At 36.8% G+C, this 26,739-nt stretch overlaps 1 protein-coding gene across 1 annotated transcript; it reads right to left on the bottom strand.

The window, feature by feature from the left end:
- Nucleotides 1-22,298: 22,298 nt before the first annotated feature.
- On the bottom strand, nt 22,299-25,938 carry LOC114027808 (serine protease inhibitor Kazal-type 9-like). Its single transcript, XM_027841977.1, has 4 exons — nt 25,807-25,938; nt 25,122-25,147; nt 23,690-23,817; nt 22,299-22,499 (listed from the first exon to the last, which is right to left on the bottom strand). Exons 1-4 carry the CDS (start codon nt 25,859-25,861, stop codon nt 22,454-22,456), a joined length of 255 nt encoding a protein of 84 aa, XP_027697778.1. The 5' UTR covers nt 25,862-25,938; the 3' UTR covers nt 22,299-22,453.
- Nucleotides 25,939-26,739: the final 801 nt, after the last annotated feature.

The following is a 26,739-nucleotide window of genomic DNA, read 5'->3' as shown; positions in this document are numbered from 1 at the left end:
CCTTTTCTCAGTCATTTTCCTTGCGCTCTCTGCAGTCTTTAACTGTTGATTACCCTTTCCTCCTTGATACTCTTTTCTCTCTAGGTTTTTGGGACATAACTCTCTCCTGATTCTCTTTCTACCTATGTGACCTTCCTTCTTTGTCTCTTTTGTTGACTTCTCTTACAGATCATGTACTGTAATGGTATGTTTTCCTCAGGGTTCTCTCCTGAACCCTTTTCACCCTCTATACTAATTCATTTAGTGATCTCATCAGTTCTAACGGATTTAGTTGCCAAATATATGCTGAAGATTATCAGATCTACCTTTCCTGCCTCATTCTATCTGCTGACCTCCAATTTTGCATCTCCAACTGCATTTCATACATGTCAAAATAGATATCCAGTAGACATATTACACTAAATTATGGCTAAAATGAAACTCATTATCTTTTCCCAAAAACCCTACCCTTTTTACCTTCCATATTATGGTAGAGTGCAACATCATTTTCTCAGTCCTTCAGGCTTGCAACCTAGAAGACATCCTGGACTTCTCACTATCTCTGAACTTCCCATATTCAATCTGTTGTTAAAGCCTGTTAAGCCCCTTCTCTTCTCTGACACTGCTATCACTCTAGTGCATTATCCCATACCTAGATAATTGCAATAGCCTACTGGGATCTGCCTTCTTCAAGTCTCTCCCCACTCTAATTGATCCTCCATTCCGCCACTAAAGTGATTTTCCTAAAGCACAGGTCCAATCATGTCACCTCCTGCTCAGTAAACTCTAGGGGCTTATTATTTCTAGGATCAAAACTAAAATACTCTGTTTGGTATTCAAAACCCTTCATATCTTAGTCTCCTTCTACCTTTCTAGTCTTCTTACACCTTAGTCCCAATCACATACTCTGATCCAGTAACAATGTCCTTTTGTCTGTTCCATGAACAAGGCATTCCATATTTTTGTCTGGACATTTTCTCTGGCTATCTCCCATACCTGGAATCCCCTCCCTTCTCTGTTCCAACTATTAATCTCTCTGGTTTCCTTTAAGTCTCAACTAAAATCTCAAATTTTACTGGAAGCCTTTTGTAACCCTTCTTAATTCTAATGTCTCCGTTAATTATTTCTTATTTATCCTTTATGTGGCTTGCTTTGTATATATTTATTTGCATGTTATAAGCTCCTTGAGGGCAGGAACTGTCTTTGGCCTCTTTTTGGATCCCCAGTGCTTAGCACAGTGCCTAAATAAGTGTTTATTGCTTAGATGCTTATATAATAATAGGTGCTTAATAAATGTTTATTGATTTATTGAAGGAAATTGAATAATGTGTTCCCAAGAGCAGTGAAGCTCACAAGGTGATATACCCTGCAAATGTGTGTCTAAGTATAAATGAAAAGTTATGAATATTCACTTTTTAAAAAGTCATTTGAAAAATTCTTACAAAATAAGACCTAAGCAGATTAGTTTCTTTGCATACCAAAGAGTTGAAGGCCATTTAATTCAACATCACCTTCCCTGATTTGTCCCCTTTCCCCACTAACTTAATAAATGAAGACTTTGAGATCCAAAAAAGTTATATCACACCCAGAGCCAGAATTTGGAGCTGAGTCCTCTAATTATACAAATCAGTTAGTCTTTCCAAAATACTTAGAGATCCATACATATTTCTTGAATGAGTGCATGAACTCCCAACTTTGCTGCTTACTACTTGTGACCTTGGTCAAGTTACTTCAGCTTTCTAGACCTCAGTTTCCTCATCTGTCAACTAGAACTTCTAAGATCTCTTCCAGTTTTAAATCCTATAGGAACAAACTTAATTCTGTACTTCTTTGATTTATTCTATCTACTTGCTTTGATGACTTCCCTCAGATGTTACTACATCCCTGAATGTTCTCTTCAGCACTGGCTTTCGCTTCTCCCATATTCCTCATCAAATTGGATGTAGAAAGGGAGTCATAATAATCTTTGTCCCCTACTGCCCTTTCCAGAATCTCCCTTTCCCACCATTACTCAACATCTCTTCTTCTAAAGTTCACCCTATTAAAACCCCTTTATTGGGGTTTTAATAGTTATAATTATAAATATATATGACAAACTATATAACAAAAATCATGAATATTCAATTTTTAAAAAGGCATTTGAAAAATTCTTACAAAAAAGGCCTAAGCAGATTAATTTCTTTGCATACCAAAGAGTTGAAGGTCATTTAGTTCAACATCACTTTCCCTGATTTCTCCCTTCTACCTCTAACTTAATTAAAGTTCCCAGCCTGGAGAGGGTCTGCAGGGAGCCAAGAGCAGATGCAGTGACTCGCGCTGGTTACCCAAGCTGTGGCCTTGGGGTGGAGAGGAGTGTCCAAGGTCAGGCTCCCAGATAGAACTTAATAAACATCTGTACTTAAAATCTGAAGCCTGAGGCATCATTCTCCATAGCTTAGCACTAGAATTTGACTACAGTAATAAGCTCCTAAAAATAAAATAATAATAACAATAACAATAATGAGTAAGCAAAGGAGAAAGACCCTGACTATGGATGGCTGTTATCTGCTATAAATCTGGGTTCGTACTCCAAAGAAGATAGTGAAGCTAAAAAAAAACAAAAACAAAAACAAAACAAAAACAAACCAAAAAACCCTCCTCCTTTAAAGAAAATATCAAATGGTCACAAGCCTAAAAAGAGTTCTTGGAAGAGCTTAAAAAGGACTTTAAATATTAAATGAGAAAGGTTGAGTAAAAATTAGGAAAAAAAACTGAGCAATCCAAGAAAATCAAGAAAATTATAAAAAGATAGTCAACTAATTGGAAAAAGAGGTCCAAAAACATAGGGAAGAAAACAATTCCTTAAAAACTAAAATTAGGCAAGGGAAAGCCAATTATGTCGTATGACACCAAGAAATAATAAAACAAATTAAAAAGAAGGAAAAAAATAGAGAACGTGAAACATCTCATTAGAAACACAACTAATCTGGAGAACAGATTGAGGAGAGACAATATAAGAATTTTGGACTACCTGAAAATTTTGATTAAAAAAAAGAGTCTAGATACATTACAAGAAATTATTAATGAAAATTGCCCTGAAGTACTAGAATGAGAGAGTAAAATCAAAATAGAAAAAATACATTGATCACCAACTGAAAGAGATCCTAAGATGAAAATTTATAGGATTATAGCCAAGTTTTGAAGTTCCCAGGTTAAGGGGAAAATATTATAAGCAACAAGGAAAAAAATTTTAGTACCATGGAGCTGATGGGGTATGGGCCCAAGCTGAGATCTTTGCCCCTTGCCCCAAAGTGAATCTGGCTCTACGGGCCCTAGCTCCTCATCTCCCTTTGAAAGCCTTAGCCCTACCTTTTGATCTTATTCAGATGCACCTTATGGTTTATCTCTAATAAACTTTTTCTTTGGCTGAAAGATTTGGGTTGAATTCATTCAGGCAGGGCCCATGTCACAATCTCAGGGGTCCCATCACCCCTAAACCTCTAGACCTCATCGGAGCTACAATGAGAATAACACAAGACCTATTAGCTTTTACATTAAAAGACCATAGGACTTCAAACATATTTTAAAAAGCAAAAGGGCTGAAGTTACAACCAAAAATAACTTGCCCAGCAAATAACTTGCCCAACAACAACAACCACCACAGCAACAAGAAGAAATAGATATTTAATGAACTGAAAGACTTTCAGGTATTTGTGACAAAATGACCAGAACTCAAAGGAAAATTTGACATATCAAGGAGAAATAGAAAGTAAACATTAAAGAACAATTATAAGGGACTTAGTAGGTCAAACTTTTACTTCTTATATAGGAAAATGTTATCTGTATTCTTAAGATTGTTATCATTACTTGGATAGTTTAAAAGATCATATGTTGATAAAAGACTTGAGGTTGAGTTGAATATATTGGGATGATTCTAAAAAATAAAATTGGGTAGGGAGAGGTAAAATGGAATAATAATACAAATGAGGCATGAATGGAATAACTGTTACAGTGGAAGTGGTGGGAGGGGAGAGCTGGTAGTGCTGGAATCTTACATCTTAACTGGGTTAAAGAGGGAATAACATATCTAGAAGGGCATAAAAGTCTTCTAAATTTATAAAGAAATAGGAGGGTGAGGGGCTAGGATAAGGGAGGAACCTAGGAGGGTGGGAGGAGAGAATAAGGAAGGGACTCTTTAGAGTGGTGGGTAGATTAAGGAAAGGGAGAGAAAGACAATGGATAGAAGTAAATTGGATGAGTAAGGAGGAATAGGGTAAATAGAGTGAGAACAATACATGGTGAGGGAAAAATAGGATGGCGGGAAATACACAACTAGTAATTATAACTTTGAATGTGAAAGAGATGGACTCACCCATAAAATGTAAACAGATAGCAGAATGGATTAAAAATCAGAATTCAACATGTTGTTTATTAGAAACAATTCAAAATGAGAGATAGAGTTAAAATAAAGAGCTGGAGTAGAAATTAGCTGATGTAATAAAAAGGGATATTAAATTAAAAGAGATAAACAGGGAAACTACACTGTCTCACCACTATTATTCAATATTGTTTTAGAAATGCTAGCAACAGCAGTAAGAGAAGAGAAGAAATTGAAGGAATCAGAATGGGAAATGAGGTAATAAACTATCTTTTTTTGCAAACAATATGATGATATATTTGGAAAATCCTAAAGATTCAAATAAAAAGTTAGTTGAAACAATAATTTTAGCAAAGTATTGGGATATAAAATAAACCTACATAAATCATCAGCATTTTTATATAGCACTAACAAAATTCTGTAAGAAAAGATAGTAAGAGATAACCTTATTTACAGTAACTGTAGGGAGTATAAAATACCTGAGAGGTACCTGCTAAAACAGACCCAGGAACTCGATGAACATGATTATAAAACACTTTATACAAATAAAGTCAGATTTAAATTATTGGAGAAATATTAATTGTTCATGGGTAAGCAAGTCAATATAATAAAAATGGCAATTTTCTTAATTATTTATGCAATGCCATTCCAGTTAAATTACCAAAAAATTATTTTACTGAGTTAGAAAAATATAATAACAAAATTCATTTGGAAGAACAAAAGAATTTCAAAGAAACTAATGGAAACAATATAAAGGAAGGAGATAGAGATCTTTAACTATATTAAAAGGCAGTAATTATCCAAACTATCTGGTACTAGTTAAGAAATAGGAAGGTAAATTCAGTAGAACAGCGTAATGTACAATACACAGTAGTAAATGATTATAGTAACTTTGTGTTTGACAAATGTAAAGATTTCAGTTTTGGGGATAAGAATTTATTATTTAGTAAAAAATTGTTGGGAAAGCTCGAAAGCAAGCTGGCAGAAATTAGGCATAGACTAATATCTTAAACTATTTCCCAAGACAAGGTCAAAATGGATACATGACCTAGGAACATGGAACATTTTACCTATAAGATTTATGGATAGGAAAACAATTTTTATGAACCAACAAGAGATAGAGAGCATTGTGAGATGTAAAATGAATAATTTTATTACATTAAATTTTAAAAAATGGTTCAAATGAAACCAATGTAGCCAAGATTAGAAGGAAAGCAGCAAATTAGGGGAAAAATTTGTAGTCTCTCAGATAAAGGTATCATTTCTCCAATATATGAAGAACTTTGTCAAATTTATAAGAATTTGAATCATTCCTCATTGATGAATGTCAAAGGATATGAACAGGCAGTTATTTTTCACATTAGTCATGTTGTAAAGAAGAATTAGAACCAATAGGAGGAATCACAGGAAAGAAGAAAGAAAACAAAACAGAAGAAGAAAAAAAGAGCAAATAGTATGCTTTGATCTGAGTTCAAACTCCATAGTTCTTTCTCTGGATATGGATAGCATTTTCCATCATGAGACTTTTGGAGATGTCTTAGATCCTTGCATTGCTGTGAAGAGCTAAGTCTATCAAAGTCATCACACACTGTGGCTGTTACTGCATACAACATTCTCCTGGTTCTGCTCACTTCACTCAGCTTCAGTCCATACAAGTCTTTCCAGGTTTTTCTGAAGCCCACTTGCTCGTTGTTTCTTATAGCACAATAGTATTCCATTACATTCATATACCACAACTTGTTCCGCCATTCCCCAATTAATGGGCAGCCCCTCAATTTCCAACTCTTTGCTACCGCAGAAAGAGCTGGTATAAATATTTTTGTATGTGTGGGTCCTTTTTCCATTTTTATGATCTCTTTGGGCTGTAGCCCTAGAAGTGTTATTGCTGGGTCAAAGGGTATACACATTTTTATAGCCCTTTGGGCATAATTCCAAATTGCTCTATAGAATAGGCAGTTTTTCAATGAAATCAAAACTGTATGTGGTCATGAAAAAAATGGTCCAAATCATTATTGATTAGAGAAATGCAAATTAAAACAACTTTAAGATATCATCTTACACCTATCAGATTGGCTAAAATAATAGATGCCCTTCAATTAGGGAATGGCTAAACAAGTTGTAGTATGTGGTTGTGATGGAATACTACTGTGCTATAAGAAATGATGAGCTAGTTGATTTTAGAAAAACATGGAAGACTTGCATGAAAAAAATGAAAAGTGAAATGAGCAGTACCAAGAGAACACTGTACATAGTAACAGAGATTTTGTCCTAAGAACAACTTTGAATGACTAATACATCTTGAGTATCAATATTCAAACTAACTAACCATAAAGGGCCTATGAAGAAAGATGCCATTCACATCTAGAGAAATAACTAATAAGTAGAAGTGTGTATAGTATAGATTTATGCACATATGTATGTGTGTATGTGTGTGTATATATACATACATATATGTGTGTGTATATATATATACACATATATATATATATATATCTTTGTGTTTAATTGTATCCTTCTTTAGAGCAAGCTGGGAAGGGAGGGAGAAGAAAAAGAAAAGTGCACAGCAGAGAACAAAAGAAAACTTAGAAGGAAACACAGAAAAGCAAGGTAGCTTTGAAAACAAAGTGTAGTGTTTATTACATAGTTTTTCCAAAAAAAGTAACAGCCTGGAATGGAAATTCATAGTTTTATATCAAATACTCTGTTTATGTTGTACTGTATACATGGAAATGTTCTTTTTTTTAATCTTTTTGTATTTAAGTTCAAAGTGAATAAAAAAAATTAAAAATGAATGATGCTCTGGTAGCTGCTGCTGTTGAAAGTTTTACTGGGTGTTGCTCCCAGATATTTTCTGGCCTCAGAGGGGCAACGAGGCCATCTCAGCTTCAGTCTTCTAGAGTAGTGGTTTCCAAGGTGAAGGCTATGACTTGACCCCAAGAGGTGGGTAATCAACTAATCAGAATGTGGGGGGGGGCTCCCTTCCCCTCATAATTAATGTTATTCTTGTTTCTAACTACTATACTACACCCTTCATTCTCCCCAACTCCAGAGCTGACCTCCAGTGGCTTTGCTGGGCTTTGGCTCCTCAAACCCATTAAAGCCAGTTCTAACCCCAGCACCTGAATCAGCTGTGCCATCAAATTTCAATCTTCCTTAGCTCTTCCCTCTCCCCTTTCCCATCCCCCTCCATTGTTGCTACATTTTTCATCCCAGATCACTGGAAAAGTAGGTTCTGAGCTCCAGGATAGTGGCCAGAGAATAATACTACCTCCCAAACTCCATTACATACACTTTTCAGGAATGAGTAGCACAGGATGAGCAGGCATAAATGGATTATGATTACATTTTTTTTCTCTCAAACTATCTATACTTTGGAACTTTTCTATTTCTGTGTATCTCACCACCATTCTTGCTATGTTCTAAGTTCTCAAGATCTTCTTTATCTTTGATTCTTCACCTTTTCTTTCACCCAATATCCAATCAGTTGCAAAATCTTGTCATTTTTACATCCATAACATCGTTCTTATGTGTTTCCATCTCTCACAATCCTCACTAGTTCACTTGGGCCTTATTACCTCTTACCTGTACTATTACTGTAGCCTCCCTTACTAGACTAGTCAAAAGAAAGTTTTGGGCTGAGAACTCTGGGTTATTAACATGAGGGCCTCCTCTCACCCTCCTAGAGGGCTTTCCATTGAAAAGGAAAAAAACAAGCCTTATATAGTGTTTAATAATATCTCAGATTATCTCTTCTTTCTGTCTCTGAAAGAAAAAGGCTTGCTTAATTCAGAAAGAGAATACAGACTTTAATCCTAGGAGAAGAATTTTACCTTACTACTATATTTATTCTTTGAAATATTTAACAAAAGTGAGTTGTCTTGGTAAATTAGAAGCAAAGTCACCTAATAGAAAATGGAATGAACTTGGCCTCTATGGGGAAATTTCTGAGTTGTAAAGATCTGGTTCCTGAGGCAAGAGGCCTCTAGTCAGAATATCTACATAGAGCAGGAATTCCTGTAAGATAAGAGCTTCTTAGTGATGTGTTATATAGTTGCACATATTCTCAAGCACTCCTAAGTAGGAAGTGAGAGAAACTGGAACATTAATGCACTGTTGGTGGAGTTGTGAACTGATCCAACCATTCTGGAGAGCAATTTGGAACTATGCCCAAAGGGCTATAAAACTGTGCATACCCTTTGACCCAGCAATATCACTTCTAGGGCTATATCCCAAAGACATCATAAAAATGGGAAAAGGACCCACATATGCAAAAATATTTATAGCAGCTGTTTCTATGGTGGCAAAGAATTGGAAATTGAGGGGATGCCCATCAGTTGGGAAACCTGAGGCAAACAGGGTCGAGTTACTTGCCCAGGGTCACACAACTTGTAAGTGTCTGAGGCCAAATTTGAACTCAGGAAGATGAGTCTTTGTGACTCCAGGCCTGGCACTCAATTCACTGTGCCCCTTAGCTCTCACCTCAGTGTTCTCATAAAACATTTTAATGCAAAGGGAGTTGTTATCTCAGCACAATCTATAAAATACTTTATGTCAAGGAAACTTGTTTTCTTCTATACCATTATTTATCCTAGTTCAATTCCAGGACATCTATTGTTAACTCTATCAACCAGCATGGTACCATTTCAGGAAATATTTTGTTTCTAGCTGTTTTCATACAATTAGAGAAAATTTGTTATCTACTGTTAGTTATTCCTGCAAGATCCAGGTGGACAGTATCATTCAAAATTGTCAAGATGGAATGAGTTGTTCCCAACCCACATTCCAGACTTTCAACCAAATTATATTATCTCAGCCCCTATGATGCTGTCATTCCTTTAACCAATCATATAGTTTCCTCACCTCATTTGTCTGTGGTAGAAATAAACTCTACTTTAGGTAGACTAGACTAATTTCTCCTTAAAAATACTGGCCTTGATACTTAATTGATCCAGGTGATTAAGGCTTGAACTATTGGACCAGCTTTATGGTTGCCTACAACTTAAAACAACAACAAATGAGAAGCTGGCATCTCTTACACTCGAAGGATATCCCATTGCTTACACAACCTCTTGATAAGATATATTTCCATGCAAACTTTTGAAGTTTTCAATTTTTTTAAAGTAGAAACAACAACTAAAAAAAATTCAAACAACAAAAATACCTCTTGACATCTAGGGTCAATTGAATGGACCTCATTTTCTTCTCTAAAATATCCAAGAGTGGGGTAGATAGTCCTGAGGTGCCTTCTACTGCTAGATTTATTATCCCTATGAATAGAAGAAACTGGGGATGTTTAGCCTAGAATAGGATGTGTAACTAGTCATTAAACATTTGAAGGCCTGTTACAGAAATTAGACTTTTTGTGTGTGCTTCTAGAGGGCAGTAGTAAGAATTTTGGAGTTTGGAGAAACTTGCTAACTGTGACTTTGAAGAGAGCGTTTCACCTTTCTAAGCTTCAGTTTCCTCACTTGTAAAGTGAAGGGTTTAGGTAGATGATGTTTAAAGGTTCTTCCAACTCTGAATCCTATGGTTTGGTGATCCTAAGTTACTAGTCAATAGGTTCTGTCCAGGCAGGAAAAGTTCTAATAAAAAACAAACCTTAAATGGCAGATGGGATAGGCAGAATTCTTCAAGATCATTCTCAAAAAATAGTCAGTCAATAAGCATTTGTTAAGTGCTATTGTGTGTCAGGCCGTGTTAAGCACTGGGAATACAGAGAAAGGCAAAAAACCAACCAAACAACAAAAACTGAGAGCAGTCCTTGCCCTCAAGGAGTTCACAAAGTAACAAGGGAGACAACATGCAAACAACTATGTAAAAACTATACACAGGACAAATAGGAAATAATCAACGGGGACAGTAGTACAATTAAGGGGAACTGGGAAAGGCTTCCTTTAGAAGGTTGCATTTAAGCTGAAACTTGAGGGAGGCAGAGATGGGGAGGGAGAGTCCTATGGGCATGGGGGACAACCAGTGAAAATTCCCAGAGCCACATGAGGAATAGTGTCAGTGGATTAAAGAAAAATATGGAAGCGTGTAAGGTGTATGAAGACTGGATTTGGCAATTAAGAGATCACTAGTGACATTGGAGAGAGCAGTTTCAGTTTAATGATGAGGCCAGAAACCAGACTGTAGAGAGTTAAGAAGAAAACAAGAGGAGGCATCTCTGTAGACAACTTTCTCAAGTTGCTTAACCACAAAAAGGAGGTAAGCTGAGGGAGGATATTTAGTGGGGATGGATGGATCAAATGAGTTTTGAGGATGGGTAGACATGGGCATGTTTAAAGGCAATAGGGAAGCAGCCAGTAAACAAGAGATTGTAGGTAAATAAGAGTGGGGGTGATAGAGGGTCAGTCTGCTGGAGGAGATGGAGCAGAATGAGATCACTGGTACAGGTGGAGAAGTTTGCCTTGGCCACGGCTTCATGTGATGAATGGGTTGGAGGAGATTGTTCTTGAAGGCATTTGAATGGTATAAGAAAGGATAGTTGAGGGATCTCTTGGCAAATGGCCTCATGTAGCAACGTGGCAGAGTCAAAAGAGGCCTGGATTTGGAGTTAGAGGTCCTGGACTCAAATTCCAGTTCTACTTACCTGACCTAAAGCAAGCCATTTAATGTCTCTGAACCTTAGTGTCTTTATTTGCAAAATAATATTGTATTACACATCCCTTCCATAGTCATCTTATGCATAATTACCTCTTCCTTGTACAAAGATATTATTGTTGTTTGTCCTTTGTTCTGGAAGAGGACCATGACATTGAGAAGGTGATGTCATAACTTGCTAGTGAATTGGATTTAAATGAGGCAGGGCTTTGCAAAGTCACCAGCTCTCCCTTCTGGAGCCATCTGGGTCCAGTGGCAAGATATAAATCAGGATGACTGGAGATAGCCCCCATTATGGAATATTGAAAGATGAATAACATGGTCTTCCTGTCCTGTACAAAGATAGACCCTGCCAGAGACAACAAGATCTTGGAGTGGGGTCAACACCACTAGAATGAAGGATTGGCAGCTGATCAAGCCTGCCTTGGGTTGTCCATTCTGGCTCAAATAGCATTGCCTTTGGAAGAGAATCTGAGACCAGATTATCCTTAATCAAAGTGACATTCTAACTGGCTGAAGGCTAAATCTCCAGTGAAACAGCCTTGAAAACAGTGGCTTTTTGTGAGTATTTGAGTTTGGGACTGTCCTGGAAAAAGAGGGGTGGCTGCCTGTTTGGGGGAGTATTCATGGACAAGAAAAGATCTACATTGGATGTTTTGATGCATTATTTTGTATTCATTTTCAGGATTGTGATTGAAGGACTGTGTATAGCTATGCTTTGTCAAATGAACTCAAATGAAACATAGCAGTGAGGAGACGGATGAGGAGGGTGGGTTTTTCCTCACTGAGTAAGTAGCAGCATGGGGAGTCAATAATCTGGACCTCACTCACAAGGAACAGAGTCAAAGGAGCAAGTCACATCTAACCTTGGAAGCAGTTGAAGCTTTGACTGATAATACCAGATTCCTCTCAGGTGTTGACTGGTACACATGAAAGCTGGGCTACATGATTGCTTTACAGCTGATAGCCTTTTCTGCTTATTTTATTGGAAAGGCCTTTTGTGTTTTCCATCATCGATGATACCAGTTCTTAATTTTTGATACCCTATAATTTTGATGAAAGATCCCCTTTTTCCCATCATTTCTAGTGCTTTGAAAATAAATGTGTGTTTTATTTTATCAAGAGCCTTTTCCATGGTTATTGATAAAGTTCTAATATTGAATCATCCAATGCTTTACTGGCATAAATCTTACCTAATCATCATAGATAATCTTTTGAATATCTGACATCTATGGTTTAATAAGTTTATAAGAATATGTTTTTTTTCCTTAGAGAAAATGAAAACATTCAGAAATTTGAACGGTACAAAGCAATCTGTTTTTACTCTGGGAGTCTCAGTTTTCTTTAAGGTAACTCAGGAGACCCCGGTGAATTATAGATTCCTACTGGAAGCAATAAAATTTAAAGAAAGGCAGGAGCCTTTCCCCTTCTCAGAAAGAAGAGGCTAGAAACCTCAAGGATATTGGGAAGGAAAGAAGAAAGGAAAGAAGGAAGGAAAGAAGGAAACAAACATTTATTAAGCAATTACTGTGTGCCAGGAACTGTTCTAAGTGCTTTATAATTATTATCTTATCTGATCCTCACAACAATCCTGGGAGTTCGATGCTATTATTATCCCTATTTTATAATTGAGGAAACTGAGACAGGCAAAGTTTTTAGTGACTTGTCTAGAGTCCCACAGCTAGTAAATATCTATGGTCAAGTTTGAACTCAGGTCTTCCTGACTTCAGTCCTAGTTCTCCATCCACTAAAGAACAAGATAGCTTATAAATACACAGTTTATGGAAATGCAAGGCACCTTAGAACACAAATTATTAGAGCTAGAGAGACCTTGGAGACCATTTGATCCAATCTTCTGATTTCACAGATGAGGAAACTGAGACTCAAGAGAAGGGAAGTGACTTGACCATGGACACTGAGGTCATTAGTTGTAGAGTTAAGAGTCACATTCATTCTTCTGATTACCATCAACTTTGATATATACAAAAATGATTGTTTAAAGATTTTAAAAAGGAGGGGAGGAGCCAAAATGGCTGAGTAAAAGCAGGGACTTGCTTGAGCTCTCCCCCAAACCCCTCCATATACTTATAAAAATGACTCTAAACAAATTCTAGAGCAGCAGAACTCACAAAAAAGCAGAGTGAAACAAATTTCCAGCCCAAAACAACGTGGATGGTCAATGGGAAAGGTGTGTTGCGCTGGTCTGGGAGAACACAGTTCAGTGTGGGCTGCACAGGCAAAGACTGGGCCTCAGCAAACCTGGAGTAGGCCTCAGGGGACTGAATTTAGGGGAGCTGTGGTGGTTTCCAGACTTCTCAACCTACAAATGCCAAAGACAACTTAGAAGGTCTGTTGGACCTGGGTGAGAGAGGAGCGTGGTCCAGCCCTGGCCCTAGCACATCCCCAGGGCAGTGGCCACAGTTGCAGCTGCTTCCAGAACTTTTGGCCAACAGATGGTGGGGGGATCAAGCAGCTGATCAGAGGGGGATTCCAGGGATCTCTGACTCTGAGGAAGGATTCTCTTGCTTTGCCTATGCTTGGATCTGGGTCCAGTCCTGGGTGGCAGTCCACCTTGCATGGTGGAGCTTATGGCAGCAGTGGAAGGAATCCTCCTTTCATTTCTGTGGCAGAAAAGAGTGCTTGTGGTCACTCACAGACCGGAGCACAGGCCAGGAGATGAGTAAACACCTCTCCTTAGATCATACCACCTTGGAAGAACTGAAAACTTACAGAAGGTAACATCTCTGAAAACAGCTGCACAAAACCCCTGAAGCTTGGGACAGTACATCCTCCATACTGGAAACAGAGCCTACCTTAACAGAGAGTTGAAAAGTCAAGGAACTGACTGGGAAGATAAGCAAACAGAGGGAAAAAATTCAGACTATAGACTCTTACTTTGGTGACAAGGAAGATCAAAACATACAACCAGAAGAAAACAACAAAGTCAAAGCTCCTACATCCAGAGCCCTCAAGAAGAATGTGAATTGGTCTTAGGCCATGGAAGAGCTCAAAAAGGATTTTAAAAATCAAGTAAGAGGAATAGACGAAAAATTGGGAAAAGAAATGAGAGTGATGCAATAAAATCATGAAAAATGAGTCAACATCTTGCTAAAGGAGACCCCCCAAAATGCTGAAGAAAACAATACCTTAAAAAAATAGACTAGACCAAATGGCAAAAGAGTCCAAAAAGCCAATGAGGAGAGGAATGCCTTAAAAGGTAGAATTGGACAAATGGAAAAGGAGGCCAAAAGCTCATTGAGGAAAATAATTTTTTAAAAATTAAAATGGAGCAAATAGAATCTAATGAGTCTATGAGACATCAAGAAATTATAAAATAAAACCAAAAGAATGAAAAAAATAGACAAAGTGAAATATCTCATTGGAAAAACAACTGACCTGGAAAATAGATCCAGGAGAGATAATTTAAAAATTATTGAACTACCTGAAAGTCATAATAAAAAAAAGCCTAGACATAATCTTTCAAGAAATTATCAAGGAAAACTGCCCCGATATTCTTGAACCAGAGAGTAAAATAGAAATTGAAAGAAAGGAAAACTCCCAGAAATATTATAGCCAAATTCCAGAGTTCCCAGGTCAAGGAGAAAATATTGCAAACAGCAAGAAAGAAACAATTCAAGTATTGTGGAAACACTATCAGGAAAACACAAGATTTAACAGCTACTACATTAAGGAATTGGAGGGCTTGGAATATGATATTCCAGAGGTCAAAGGAGCTAGGATTAAAACCAAAAATCACCTATCCAGCAAAACTGAGTGTAATCAATGGAGGGGGGCGGAAATTGACATTCAGTGATATAGAGGAATTTAATGCATTCTTGAGAAGCCAGAGCTAAATAGAAAAATTGACTTTCGAATACAAGACTCAAGAGAAGTATGAAAAGGTAAACAGGAAAGAGAAATCATAAGTGACTTATTAAAGTTGAACTGTTTACATTCCTACAAGGAAAGATGATATTTGTAACTCATGAGACCTTTCTTATTATTAGGGTAGTTGGAGGGAATATATATAGACAGAAGGCACAGGGTGAATTGAATAGGAAGAGACAATATCTAAAAAAAAAATTAAATTAAGGGGTGAGATAGGAATGTACTGGGAGAAGGAGAAAGGGAGAGGTAGAATGGGGTAAATTATCTCCCATAAAAGAGGCAAGAAAAAGCTTTTACAGTGGAGGGGAAAGGGGGAAGGTTAGAAGGAATGAGTGAACTGTACTTTTATTAGGTTTGGCTTAAGGAGGGAATAACATACACACTCAATTGAGTATGGAAATCTATCTTACCCTACCGGAAGGTAGGGGGCAAGGGGATAAGAGAGGGAGGGGTGAGAGAAGGGAGGGCAGATTGGGGGAGGGGGTAATTAGAAGTAAACACTTTTGAAGAGGGACAGGGACAAAGAATAGAATAGAATAAATGGGGACCGGGATAGGATTAAGGGAAATATAGTTAGTCTTTCACAACATGACTATTATGGAAGTATTTTGTATAATCACACGTGTATGGCCTATTTCAAATTGTTTGCCTTCTCAATAAGGGTGTGTGGGGAGGGAGGAGAGGAGAGAATTTGGAACTCAAAGTTTTAGAAATGAATGTTAGAAATTGTTTCTGAATGCAACTGGGAAATAAGATACACAGGCAAAGGGATATAGAAATCTATCTTACCCTACAGGAAAATAGAAGGGGAAAGGGATGGGGGGGGGGGAGATAGAAGGGAGAACAGATTGGTTGAAGGGGAAATCAGAATGCAGGCTGTCATTGGGTAGGGGGAGGGCAGGGATGGGAGAAAATTTGGAACTCAAAATTTTGTGGAAGTGAATATTGAAAACTAAAAAGAAATAAATTGGGGAAAAATATTAAAATAAATTTAAAAAGTAAAAAAAAATAGATTAAAAAAACCCTTGCTCGTATTATATTTCACATTTCTAGGTCTCAGATTTCTCCTGTGAAATGAAAATAATACCTTCCTTCTTCCCTCAGAGAGGTTTTAGAAAAACAAACAAAAGAATGTTTTTGAAACAGTTTTTGTTTTGTTTTGTGAGCCAGAAATTTTCACATGAATGTGAGCTGTTGTCACATAGATGTTTAGATGAATCTGTGATTTCACAATATGGGTACCTTTTTTCCATGGTGTAGATTGTAGTCCATCCATACCTTCTTATTTAGTTTGAACCTTGTACAAGTCTTTTAAAAAAGTCTTCTGAGAGGCCTTTCTCCTCTTCTGTTTTTCATACCACAGGGATACCAATGAAACACTTTAACTATTTATTTGTTACCTCTTGTTCTTACTACATGGCCAACCTACCTTTCTTTCTGATTGTATATGTCCTTGATGGTATTTTTGTACCACTACTTATAAAAAAAATCAGTCTCCTGCCTTGTATCTTTTAATTGCTCCATGTGTCCCCTTGTACTCCCTTTTAAAATAAAAGCCTGTGTTATAAACTGTAAAATCATAGTGATAGAACTGTAGGTTTAAAAGGGACCTTGTCCAACCAATTTTTTCATTTGAGAGAGAAATTGAAACTCTATGAAGTGAAATAATTTGACCAAAGTCACACAGAAAGTCACCAAATAAGGGCTGCCTATGTTCTGGATTAGTTGTATGAGCCATCTCTTTCTTTTTCCTCTATTTCTTTGTTCTTTTGCATTCCCTTTATTTTTTATTTTTTTGGCGAGGCAGTTAGGGTGAAGTGACTTGCCCAGGGTCATATAGTTAATAAGTGTCAAATATCTGAGGCCAGATTTGAACTTGGGTCCTCCTGACTCCAGGGCCGGTGCACCCCTTGGTGCCCCCATTACCTTTATTTTTTTATTCTTCCTTTCTTCCTTTCTTCTTATCTCTGTCTGTCACTTTTCCATGACTTTATCTTTTTTCCTGTCCTGGTTGGTTGAAATGATATGGAAAGGATCCTAACATGGTCTCAGAAGGCCTGTGCCAATTTCTTGGATCTCATGATCTCTACAAGTATGACTTTTGGCATGTCTTCTTATATCTGATCCTCAATATCTCATTCTATAAAATGGTGATAATACTTCCATTGCTACCTTACGGGGTTGTTGTGATGTGAATGCTTTGGAAGCCTTAAAGTTTTATATAATGTAAGCTAGTATTTAAAAAATTATTATTACCATGATAATTCAATGTATTCATGTCCTCAAATTTGTCAATCATCCTCCTTTTTTTGTCACTTTCCAGTTTTAGTAACGTGTTTCATTTTTATGTTACATAAATTTACAGATTACTTCCACTTCACGAGAAATCTCTTGCAAGATAAAACAATTAAAAATTGATAATAGAGTGGCCTCATCTGAAAGTGCATGCAAAATTTCCAATCTATATCACCTCCCCCAACCCTTGTATTTTTTTAAAAAATGAACAGAAATGTTTTCTTTCATTCTCACTCCCTAAAAGATAAAAAAAAAATTTATTGAAACAAATATACTTTGTCAAGCAAAACTGTATGTGTCATTCTCTATAATGGATAGGATGTTTCATCACTGATTTCCTGTGATTATGCCTGAGTGGTCATTGCATAAACTTTCAAAATATTTTTTTCAAGTGTTCTCATTATATAAATTGTTTTCCTGATTCTGCTCATTTCATTCTTTGTCCGTTGATAAATTTCTCAAAATCATTCATTTGTTTAATATTGATGTTATACTATAAATTGGTCTTCTGGTTCTGCTCACTTTATCCTCCATCTGTAAATATAATTTTTTAAAAAAATTATACATTTCCTCATTTCTTCTAGCATTACAGTGCTCCATCTCATTCATACACCACAATTTATTCATCTATTCCTTAATTGTTGGACATCCTCTTAGTTTTTAGGGTTTTTTTGCCACCATGAAAAGAGCTGCAATAATTTTTTTTTGTACATAGAGGAACTTTTCTTCTTTTCAGTATCTCTTTTGGCTTTAGATCTAGCAGTGGTTAGAACTGAGTCAAATGGCATGCACCTTTTAGTAATTTTTTAAGTATAATTCTGAAGTATTTTCAAGAAGCTAGTCTCTTTAATAGGATTTTGTTTTAAAATTTTGAATCAGTATTCATTAATGATATTGGGTCTATAGTTTTCCTGTACTTTATTTATAGTTCCCTGGTTTGGTTATGAAGATTACATTTGTTTCACAAAAGTTTTGGAGAATAATTTGTGAAGTATGGGTTCTTTTGTTGTTGTTTAGTTATTTTTCAGTTGTATCTGATTCTTCATGACCTTGTTTGAAGTTTTCTTGGCAAAGATACTGGAATGCTTTGCCCTTTCCTTCTCCAGCTCATTTTACAGATGAGGAAATTGAAGCAAATGGGTGTAGTGACTTGCCCAGTGTCACACAGCTAGTAAGTATCTGAGGCCATATCTAAACTCAGGAAGATGAGTTTTCTTGACCCTAGGCTGAACACTGTATCTACTGTGCCACCTGGCCACCCAGTATGAGCACTAACTATTCTTTAAACTCTGATACAGAATTATTTTGTGGATCCATCAGGATAAGGAGTTTTTTCATTAATTTTTTTTATAGCTAGCTCTATTTCCTGTTTTGAGACTGATCTCTTAAACCTTCTTTTAGTTTTGGACTTTATATTTTTGTAGGTATTCCTTTATTTCTTTTGTATTCTCAGTTTTATTATCATATAATTCTGTATAATAGATACTGATTATTCCTTTTTTTCCCTTCTGGCCTTATTTTGGTTTTATATTGTTCATTTACCATTTTATGGATTTTATTTTCTGCCCTCTGCTTTCTAATCAGATTGGTAAAGATTTATCAATTTTACTGGTTTTTCCAAAGCACTAGCTTTTAAGTTTTATTTATCATTTCTCTAGCTTTTTTTCCCCATTTTATCTAATTCTCTATTATTTTTTACTATCTCCTCTTTATTACATAGTTTAGGTTTGTTTATTTGTTGGCTTTCTAATTTTTGCAAAACACTTATTCAGTTCATTAGCTCTCTCTTTTTCTATTTTGTTAATGTATATTTCCAGGGATATGATTTTTCCTTTAAGATTGCTTTAGTTGCATCTCAGAAATTTTGGTGTGTTGTTTCATCACTATCTTTTTTTGCATAATTTTTATTTGTCTTTTCTGTGATTTGCTCTTGGACTTCCTCATTATTTAGGATTTCATTGTTAAGTCTCCATGTGAGTTTGGGTCTTCTGTGGTCCTGGAACTGATTGCTATTTTTATTACATTATGGTCTGTGAGGAATATGTTTAGTACTTTCTTACATTTGTTTGCAATCTCTGTGCCTTAATACATGATTAAGTTTTGTAAAAGTTCCATGAGGTGCTGAGAAATATATACATATATGTATATTTATATATATATATACATATATATATACATATTCTTTAGTAGTCCCATTTTGAAGATAGCATAAGTCCTTTAACACTAGTTTCTTTAGCAATTTGTTCAGTTCCATATTTTCCTTTTGCTTTATCTTTCTGGTAGACTTTTCCAAAACTGGGAGGACATTGAAATCTCCTGCCACTATTGTATTCCTGTTTGTGTTTTCTTGTCATTTAGTTAATATTTCCTTTATAAATTTAAATACTAAAACATTTGGAGCATATAAGTTTAATAGTGACATTGGTTTAATATCGATAGTTCATTTCAGCACAATTGGGTTTCCCTTTTTATTCTTTTTATGTTGTGAATTTTTATCTTTGTTGGGTAATATGATTACAGCTTTTGCTTTTGGATTGACTAAAAATGTAAAAAATGGTAACTTTTTTTCTGCTTCAGATTTATTCTGTGTATGGCTTTGTTTTTTAAATGTATTTCTTGTAAGAAATAGATTATGGGGTTTTATTTTTTTATCCAGTCTGTCATTCGTTTTGTTATTATCCTGTAAACTTTGCCCTTTGGTTGTCCCCCCCCCCCCTTTTTTCTGTTGTGACTCATTCTTGGAAATACTAATTCCTGCAGGTGATGAGAAGATTGCTTTGAGGTAGAAATTCTCCTATGCCATTCATCAGGCAGTTAATTACTGACCTTTTACTTTCCCTTGTTCATTCCCCGATCCCCACTTGCTTCAAAATCTCCTCACTGTGTTCATGCAGTCCCACTCTTTAGATGTTAGTTGCCCCAAGGAACCCTGATTCTACTTCTCCTGAGGCAGGATGCATGGTATCTCTAAGTGCCAAATCTCTTAAGATCATACCCAGCGCCAGGTCTCCTTTACCCCTCTGTCTTTACGCATAGGAGCATTCATTAGTGGTATTCTCTCCCATCAAGTGAACAAAATTTCCCCCATAACTTTCTCCCATTTCTTTTCCCCTTTTTTATTCTTTCCCTTTTCTTCCTTACCCATTCTCTAGGTTCTCTTCTTCCTGAGAGAATACAGGAGTTATTTTCTCTTCATTATTAAGCTTTGACTTGATTAGAGTACATCATATATTCTCTTCTATCTTCTTCTTCCCCTTCTTTCCCTACCCACTTTTACATACCCTCGCATTGTGTAATTTAACCCCTCAGAAACATTGATTCACCCATAAACAGGGTTTTCTGAGTTTTTTTCCCTTCATGTTTCAGGCCCGTTTCTCCATTATCATTTCCTTTTCTACTCTCACCCTTGTCACATCCATTACATTTAGCGAGAAATCTCTTAATGGTTACTTTGGGGTTTTGTTCTTACTTTCCTTGTTTGTTGTGTTTGTTCAACGTTCTTGTATGGGGTTGTCTGAGGTGTTTGAGAAGGAAATCACGTCTTTAGGTCTGTTTTTTTTTTCTAGGAATGTTTTGAATGCCTCTCCTTTATTGAATGTTATTGTACATTTTTCAGTTATGGTTAGGCTCAGATTTGTAGGGTAGGTCACCTTGAGGTGAATCTTGACCTCCTTTGCTCTTCCATCTCTTCTTTAGTTCTCTGACTGAGTATTGCTGCATTCTGGCATGCTGGCTTCTTATATCACTCCCTCCCCTCGAAGTGCATAGGCAGAGCTGAGTTCTGCTGTTTGTTGTCACTGAATGGTGACAAGGAAATTGCTGTGTGGATCCCAGAGCATAAGCTAGTGGGTCAGATTGTATGCCATGCTAGAGTTCAGGGGCTGCTGGAGGAGGGAGAGGGACAATGAGTGTTAGTGATTAGCTTCTCTATCATTAATTCATAAGGTTATTACCTTGGTAGACTTCTTGGTATTTTGGGTTATGAAGACAGCTAAAATTTCTTTACCTCTTGCACAGAATTTCTATTTTGGGTAGTTTTTGAGATTTCATGAGAACTAAAGATATTGTTTGGTCTTCTACTTTTTAGTTATGTGACTTTTGCCCTAAAATTTAAAATTTTAATGTTCTGTGTTCATAATACTGAACTTTCTGACCAATGGGAACCTGGTTGCATAAGACTTGTGAAACAGAGATTTCAGGAGTTCTCCGAGAGCTTTCCTAGCAGGTTATTTAGATCACAGGTAGAAGAACCTTTAGAGAGTAATCTAATCTAAAATCCTTACTTTATCAATAAAGAGGATGAGGCCCAGAGTGGTTTAGTGATTTACTCCAGTTTACCCAGGTGGTTAATTACAGAGCTAAGATTCAAACTGTCACACTCTGGATTCCCTGGTCTTTCCACTAAACCATGGCATGGCTCACTTTGAGACAAAGACATATTTGTAGGCATCTGGCATAAAATCCAAGGATTAACACCAGCAGTCTGAGTTGCTTCTTATAGGTTAAATGTGCCAAAATAGAAATAATCCCAGTCATACAGAAACCTTCCTAAAGATCAAAAAGACTCTAAATTTTTCTTTTTACAGATCCTCCTCCTGGATATTTCCCATGAGGTCTGATTCTCAATAAACAAAATTTAATATTTCTCTGGACCATTTGCATTTTTATAGGATAGTCTGTTGTGGGAGGGTTCTAAAGCTTTAAGGTCTCAAAGAATTGTTTAGACAATGGGCTTCATAGAAGTCATTCCATCTCTGAAATAGTAGAAATAAACTCTACGAAGTCTCCAAGAAGTAGTCATTCAGCTTATGATTGACAAGCTCTAATTACCGAAAGGTTACTGCTTCCTGAGGTAGTATATTGCAGTATTATTTGACTCTTAATTGTTTTTTTCCTTTTATTAAGCTGAAATCCTCCTCCCTAAAAAACACAGCTCAACTACCCAACTCCTAATTGCACTAGCCCTATCCTCTGGGACCAAGACAAAAAGTTTAATTTCTTGAATTAATTTAATTCCTTGAATTTAAACCTTGAAGCCAGTGAGCATGTTTCTCCTTTCCTCCTACAGATATTCTCTTGTTGGAACATTACCAGTTTCAATCCTATTATGACAATTGGGATCTTATTGTCCCTTGGATTCCTTGTTTTCTTTCATACCAACAGAAATCAGCAAAAATTTTTTCAATAAATTTTGCTTTTATTCTATAAGCAGTGTTGACAATCAGACAAACATTCGGAAGGAGAATCTTCTGGAAAAACAGATGTCTTGTGCATTGATCTTCTAGTTGGAAGGAAAGGAAGCAGAGAATATTTCAGAACTGTTGCTTTAATTCAACACATCCCAAAATTTACAAATCTGATTCTGTCATCACTCTGCCTGTGGAATGAGAACAGAAAGTTAAGTGAAGAACACTAGGCCATGGGCCCGTTGTCTGGAATCAAGCTATAGAACCTCAAAATGATCTTAAAGACGAAGTAGTCTAACTTTGTCTTCTTTGCAGAGTAGGAAACAATGGAATAGGCTGTCTTGGGAAGTGATGAGCTCCTTATCACGGGCGATGTTTAAACAGAAGTAAGATGACCATTTCGCAGTGATGTCATAGAGGAGATTTATGTACTGGGTAAAAGCTAGGATTAGATGATCACTGATATCCCTTCTTACTTTGAGAGTCTGTATTTATATAATGGTATTCTGCTTTCCTTTTCTGAACATACCTAGAAAATTCATCAACCATTCTTGTTTTTTCTTTGAAATGTAAAATTGATGTTCTTAAAAAAAAATCACTGCCAAGTGCCAATTTCCCTCCACTCCCTTGCCTACCCTTTCCTGCCCATAGAACCGTAGTGGAGGTATGGAGATATATTAGAACTAAAAGACACTGGCCTAAATGAGATGGAAATGTGACACCCCAATTAGAAGGAAATCCCAAGTTAGAGTATGACCAGGCCAATGGATACTGGTTCTGTTACCCCCTGGATGGGGATCAGGAAAGGAATACTGATGATGATGATGATGATAATATTATTGATACTTATGTACTACTTTAAAATTTGGAAAGGGAGGTATATGCCTTATCCCATTTGAGTCTCATGTTATCCTGTGAAGTAGGAGGAAATACAGATATCATTATTCACATTTTACAGGAAAGGAAGCTGAGGCTTAGGGAGATCAAATGCCTTGGTCAAAGTTATATTGCTAATTAATGTCATAGGTGGGTATTTGAACCTAGAGCTTCCCATCTCTAAATCCAGCTTTCCATTCATTAAGTTATACTACATTTTGTCTGACTTCATTAATCTTGCTCTTGGGAATTATTATAGGCATTTTGTTTGTATGTGTTGGGATGGAGAAGGATAGAGGATAAAAGAAATGTGGCAGAGAGGGGTGTGGATCATGTGACCTGATGGTACATCCTGATCTAATGGTTGGGATATGCTTTAAGGAATTGGAGCAATGGTCCCTTGGACCCTGACCTTGTACATTATGCTAAAATGTGTTTTCATTGTATTAACCACTGCCCCCCTCTTCAGGCATTCTCTTACTTTCCATTTGATGCCTGTACTTACTTAACAGCAGAGCAAAAAATACATTTATTAGAATATGTGTTTCCATCAGAACCACATATTGGGTCATATATTTGTATGCAGACCGGGGCCTCGCCTGGTGGCAATTTTTTAAAGCCACTGCAGTCAACCTGCAAAAGCAATAATATGTGTTATTTTCTATTTGGCTCAGATGGTTTTTTGGATAGTCAGGTTTCTAAAAACCCTGGGGTACTTATGTCTCTGCATTTAAAAAAGAGACCTGGAGACACGCTGGAAATCATAGCCTATAACTTGAACACAAAGCCCCTGAGCTCAGTTTGTCTGCCCTCCCTCTCCTGTACTTTATAATGAAAGGGTGGGGGGCAGTTAAGGTTTCCAGAGTCCCAATCATCAATTCAACAGACAATTATTAAACACTTGCTACGTGTAGAATAAGGAGCAGAATGGCAGAGTAGATAGATGGCCACCTTTGAAGTCAGAAAGACCTGGGGTTCAAGTTCTGCTCCTGACACATATTAGCTAGATCACCACAGGCAAATCACTTAACCTCTAGGGCCCCCAGTGACACTTCCTTTTTAAGCCTATAAATAATAGCTAAGTCACTGATCTACATTGAAAGAGGAATTTCCAGGCCAAGAGTTCCCTATATCTTTGATGTCTGATTTAAGACCTTGAGCAATACCTATCATACTCGAATACTCTCAGCTTTTAGCTCTGTGTACCTGGATTCTACTGATCTAAGTCATAATTTTTTTTTTAGCTTTTTTTTTTCGGGTGCAATTGACTTTATTTTTTTTATTAATTTATTTTGATTTATCAATAATTACCTCCATATGCTTTTGAGTTTAAAATTTTTCTCCCCCTTCCTCTCCACCACCCTCCCCAAAATGGCACAGAATCTGATATAGGCTATACATTTACATTCATATTAAACATATTTTCACATTAGTGATGTTGTAAGTAGAAATTAAGACCCATAGGAGGGACCATCAGAAAGAGGAAACAAAACTCAACAGAAGAGAAAAAAATAACAATTCGACTTCCATAGTTCTTTCTTTGGGTGTGGATAGTATTTTCCATCACAAGGCCTCTGGAGATGTCTTAGATCCTTGTATTGCCAGGAAGGGTTAAGTTTGTCAATATTAGTCATCACACAACATGGCTGTTATTGTGTACAACGTTCTCTTGGTTCTGCTCACTTCACTCAGCATCAGACCATACAAGTCTAAGTCATAATTTTACAATTTATTGCCAATTAGAGGTTTGACTGTTGTCAGGCTCCTGACTCAGAATGCCTTGTGGGAATGAGTCCTTTTATCTAATATATTTTGCAGTGATTTCCACACAAAATAATTGAATTTAAATTTAGCATCACATTCATCTCACATGCATTGTTATTATAAGAAAGAAATCCAATAACAAAAGGATTGGAGATTGGGGAAAGAAGACTTACTTGTTTTTTTGAGGTTGACTCCACATCTAGAATAGAAATAAAGAAGGCTGGATTAAGTAAAAGCCAAAATGGTCTCCTGAATGACCCAAGAATGCTTTTCCTCCTTCACCATGAACCTTAGGAAGTACTTTCTTCTCATGTGACTAGAAGGTCTATTTGTAATAATAAAGAGGCAAATAACTTCTTTCCTCTACCCTACCTCTGCCTCAGTTTCCACTTCTGTAAAATGAAGGGAGTTAGTCAACTTTGAAGACCCATTCAACTCTGAAATTCTAGGCTCTAATAATATCTGTTGTAGCTCAAGCAGTTTCCGTTCTGTCTTCTAAACTCATTTCAAGCTCTAGCATTGTTTGAAAGTCCTTTTAAACCTTAAACCTTCTATGATGTCTTACAATTCTACTTTTCTGTAGACTAAGGTACCTTGCCCTCTAATTTTATCTGTTCTACTGCCCATTTGAATCCTAATAATCCGACTTCTGTTACTTTAGGGCCCTTTCCAGCCATGACATTGCATGATTTCTCTTAAAAATCCAGAAAAACATGTTTATTTCCTTTTAATGCTCTCATTCTGAACAGGAAGCCATTCTGCTTCCCAAATATCTTTATTCTGGGCTCTCCAAGCCAATTGTTCTAAGAGGACAGCTGGCATAGGGAGCTAAGATCATAATGGGAAAGAGATACTCACTGAAGATGGGCATTAGTGCCAGCATTAGGAGCATGTATGCAGCTGCTGCCTTCATGGTATAGATAGTGGCAAAGGGAGTGAGGTGAGGTAAGTCAAAGTGAGCTGCTCTGTGCCTGATCACTACGGGGCTGGCAATATATACAGATAGGGAGTTCTACCTTGATTGTGCAACCAACTTGTGTAAGTGCCAGGCATTGGAAACAGGTTCTGGATGCCTTCTAATTAACTCCCTTTTTAAAGTGTTTCCTGTAGCTCAGAGCTAGGAATGAAGAGATTCCCCAGAATCATGAGTTGGACTAGTTAGTTATTTTAGTCAGTTTCTAGAACATATTATGCCAGGGGAATGTCCTCAAATAGTCATAGCTCGTTTTTATAGTGCTTCATGATTGTGAAGTGCTTTATGTATTTGATCTCATTTTATCCTCACAATAAGCTTGTGAGATAGAATCTAGGCCAGGAGTGGGAAACACCTGGCCTTTCTAGATCCTTATGGGTGGCCTTTATTCGCATATAAGGATCTAGAAGGCCACATGTGGCCTCAAGGCAGTAGGTTCCCCACCCCTGATCTAAGCTATACCTTTTTACAGGTGAGAAGACAGGTTCAGAGAGGATGCAATACATGCTCAAAGTTTCAGTTTGTAGATGGTGACTTTAGTAATATCCCATGAGTGTAGGTAGATGTTCCCTAACCTACTCTTATGTGGTGGCAGCAGAACTGTTTACTATGGCTGGAGGGAAGCAATCGAACCATGTGAAATCTTGTGACAGAGCAGTATGGTTATAGGGATCGGGCTACTTGCATGGTTTTCCATATGTGTGTGAGTCTATGTTCCCCTATGTTCAATGAATCTCTGGGAAAAATCTCTTGGTTTGGGCTGTGAGCTGATGGAGGTCTTAGACACAGAAAAATAGAAAAGATTTGAATGGTGATGT

The sequence above is a fragment of the Vombatus ursinus genome, unplaced genomic scaffold, assembly GCF_900497805.2.
Source record: "Vombatus ursinus unplaced genomic scaffold, bare-nosed wombat genome assembly UNPS02014863.1, whole genome shotgun sequence".
NCBI classification, from domain to species: domain Eukaryota; kingdom Metazoa; phylum Chordata; class Mammalia; order Diprotodontia; family Vombatidae; genus Vombatus; species Vombatus ursinus.
Note: the sequence above shows the minus strand (reverse complement) of the source record. Positions and strands in the feature narration are given on the sequence as shown.

Bases quoted from the DNA above. Each gene is read 5' to 3' on its own strand.
- LOC114027808 (XM_027841977.1), bottom strand. From the start codon at position 25,861: ATGAAGGCAGCAGCTGCATACATGCTCCTAATGCTGGCACTAATGCCC. The intron at 25,148-25,806 runs GTGAGTATCTCT...TTTCTATTCTAG, and splicing joins GGCACTAATGCCCATCTTCA to ATGTGGAGTCAACCTCAAAA. The intron at 23,818-25,121 runs GTAAGTCTTCTT...TTGCTTTTGCAG, and splicing joins AGTCAACCTCAAAAAAACAA to GTTGACTGCAGTGGCTTTAA.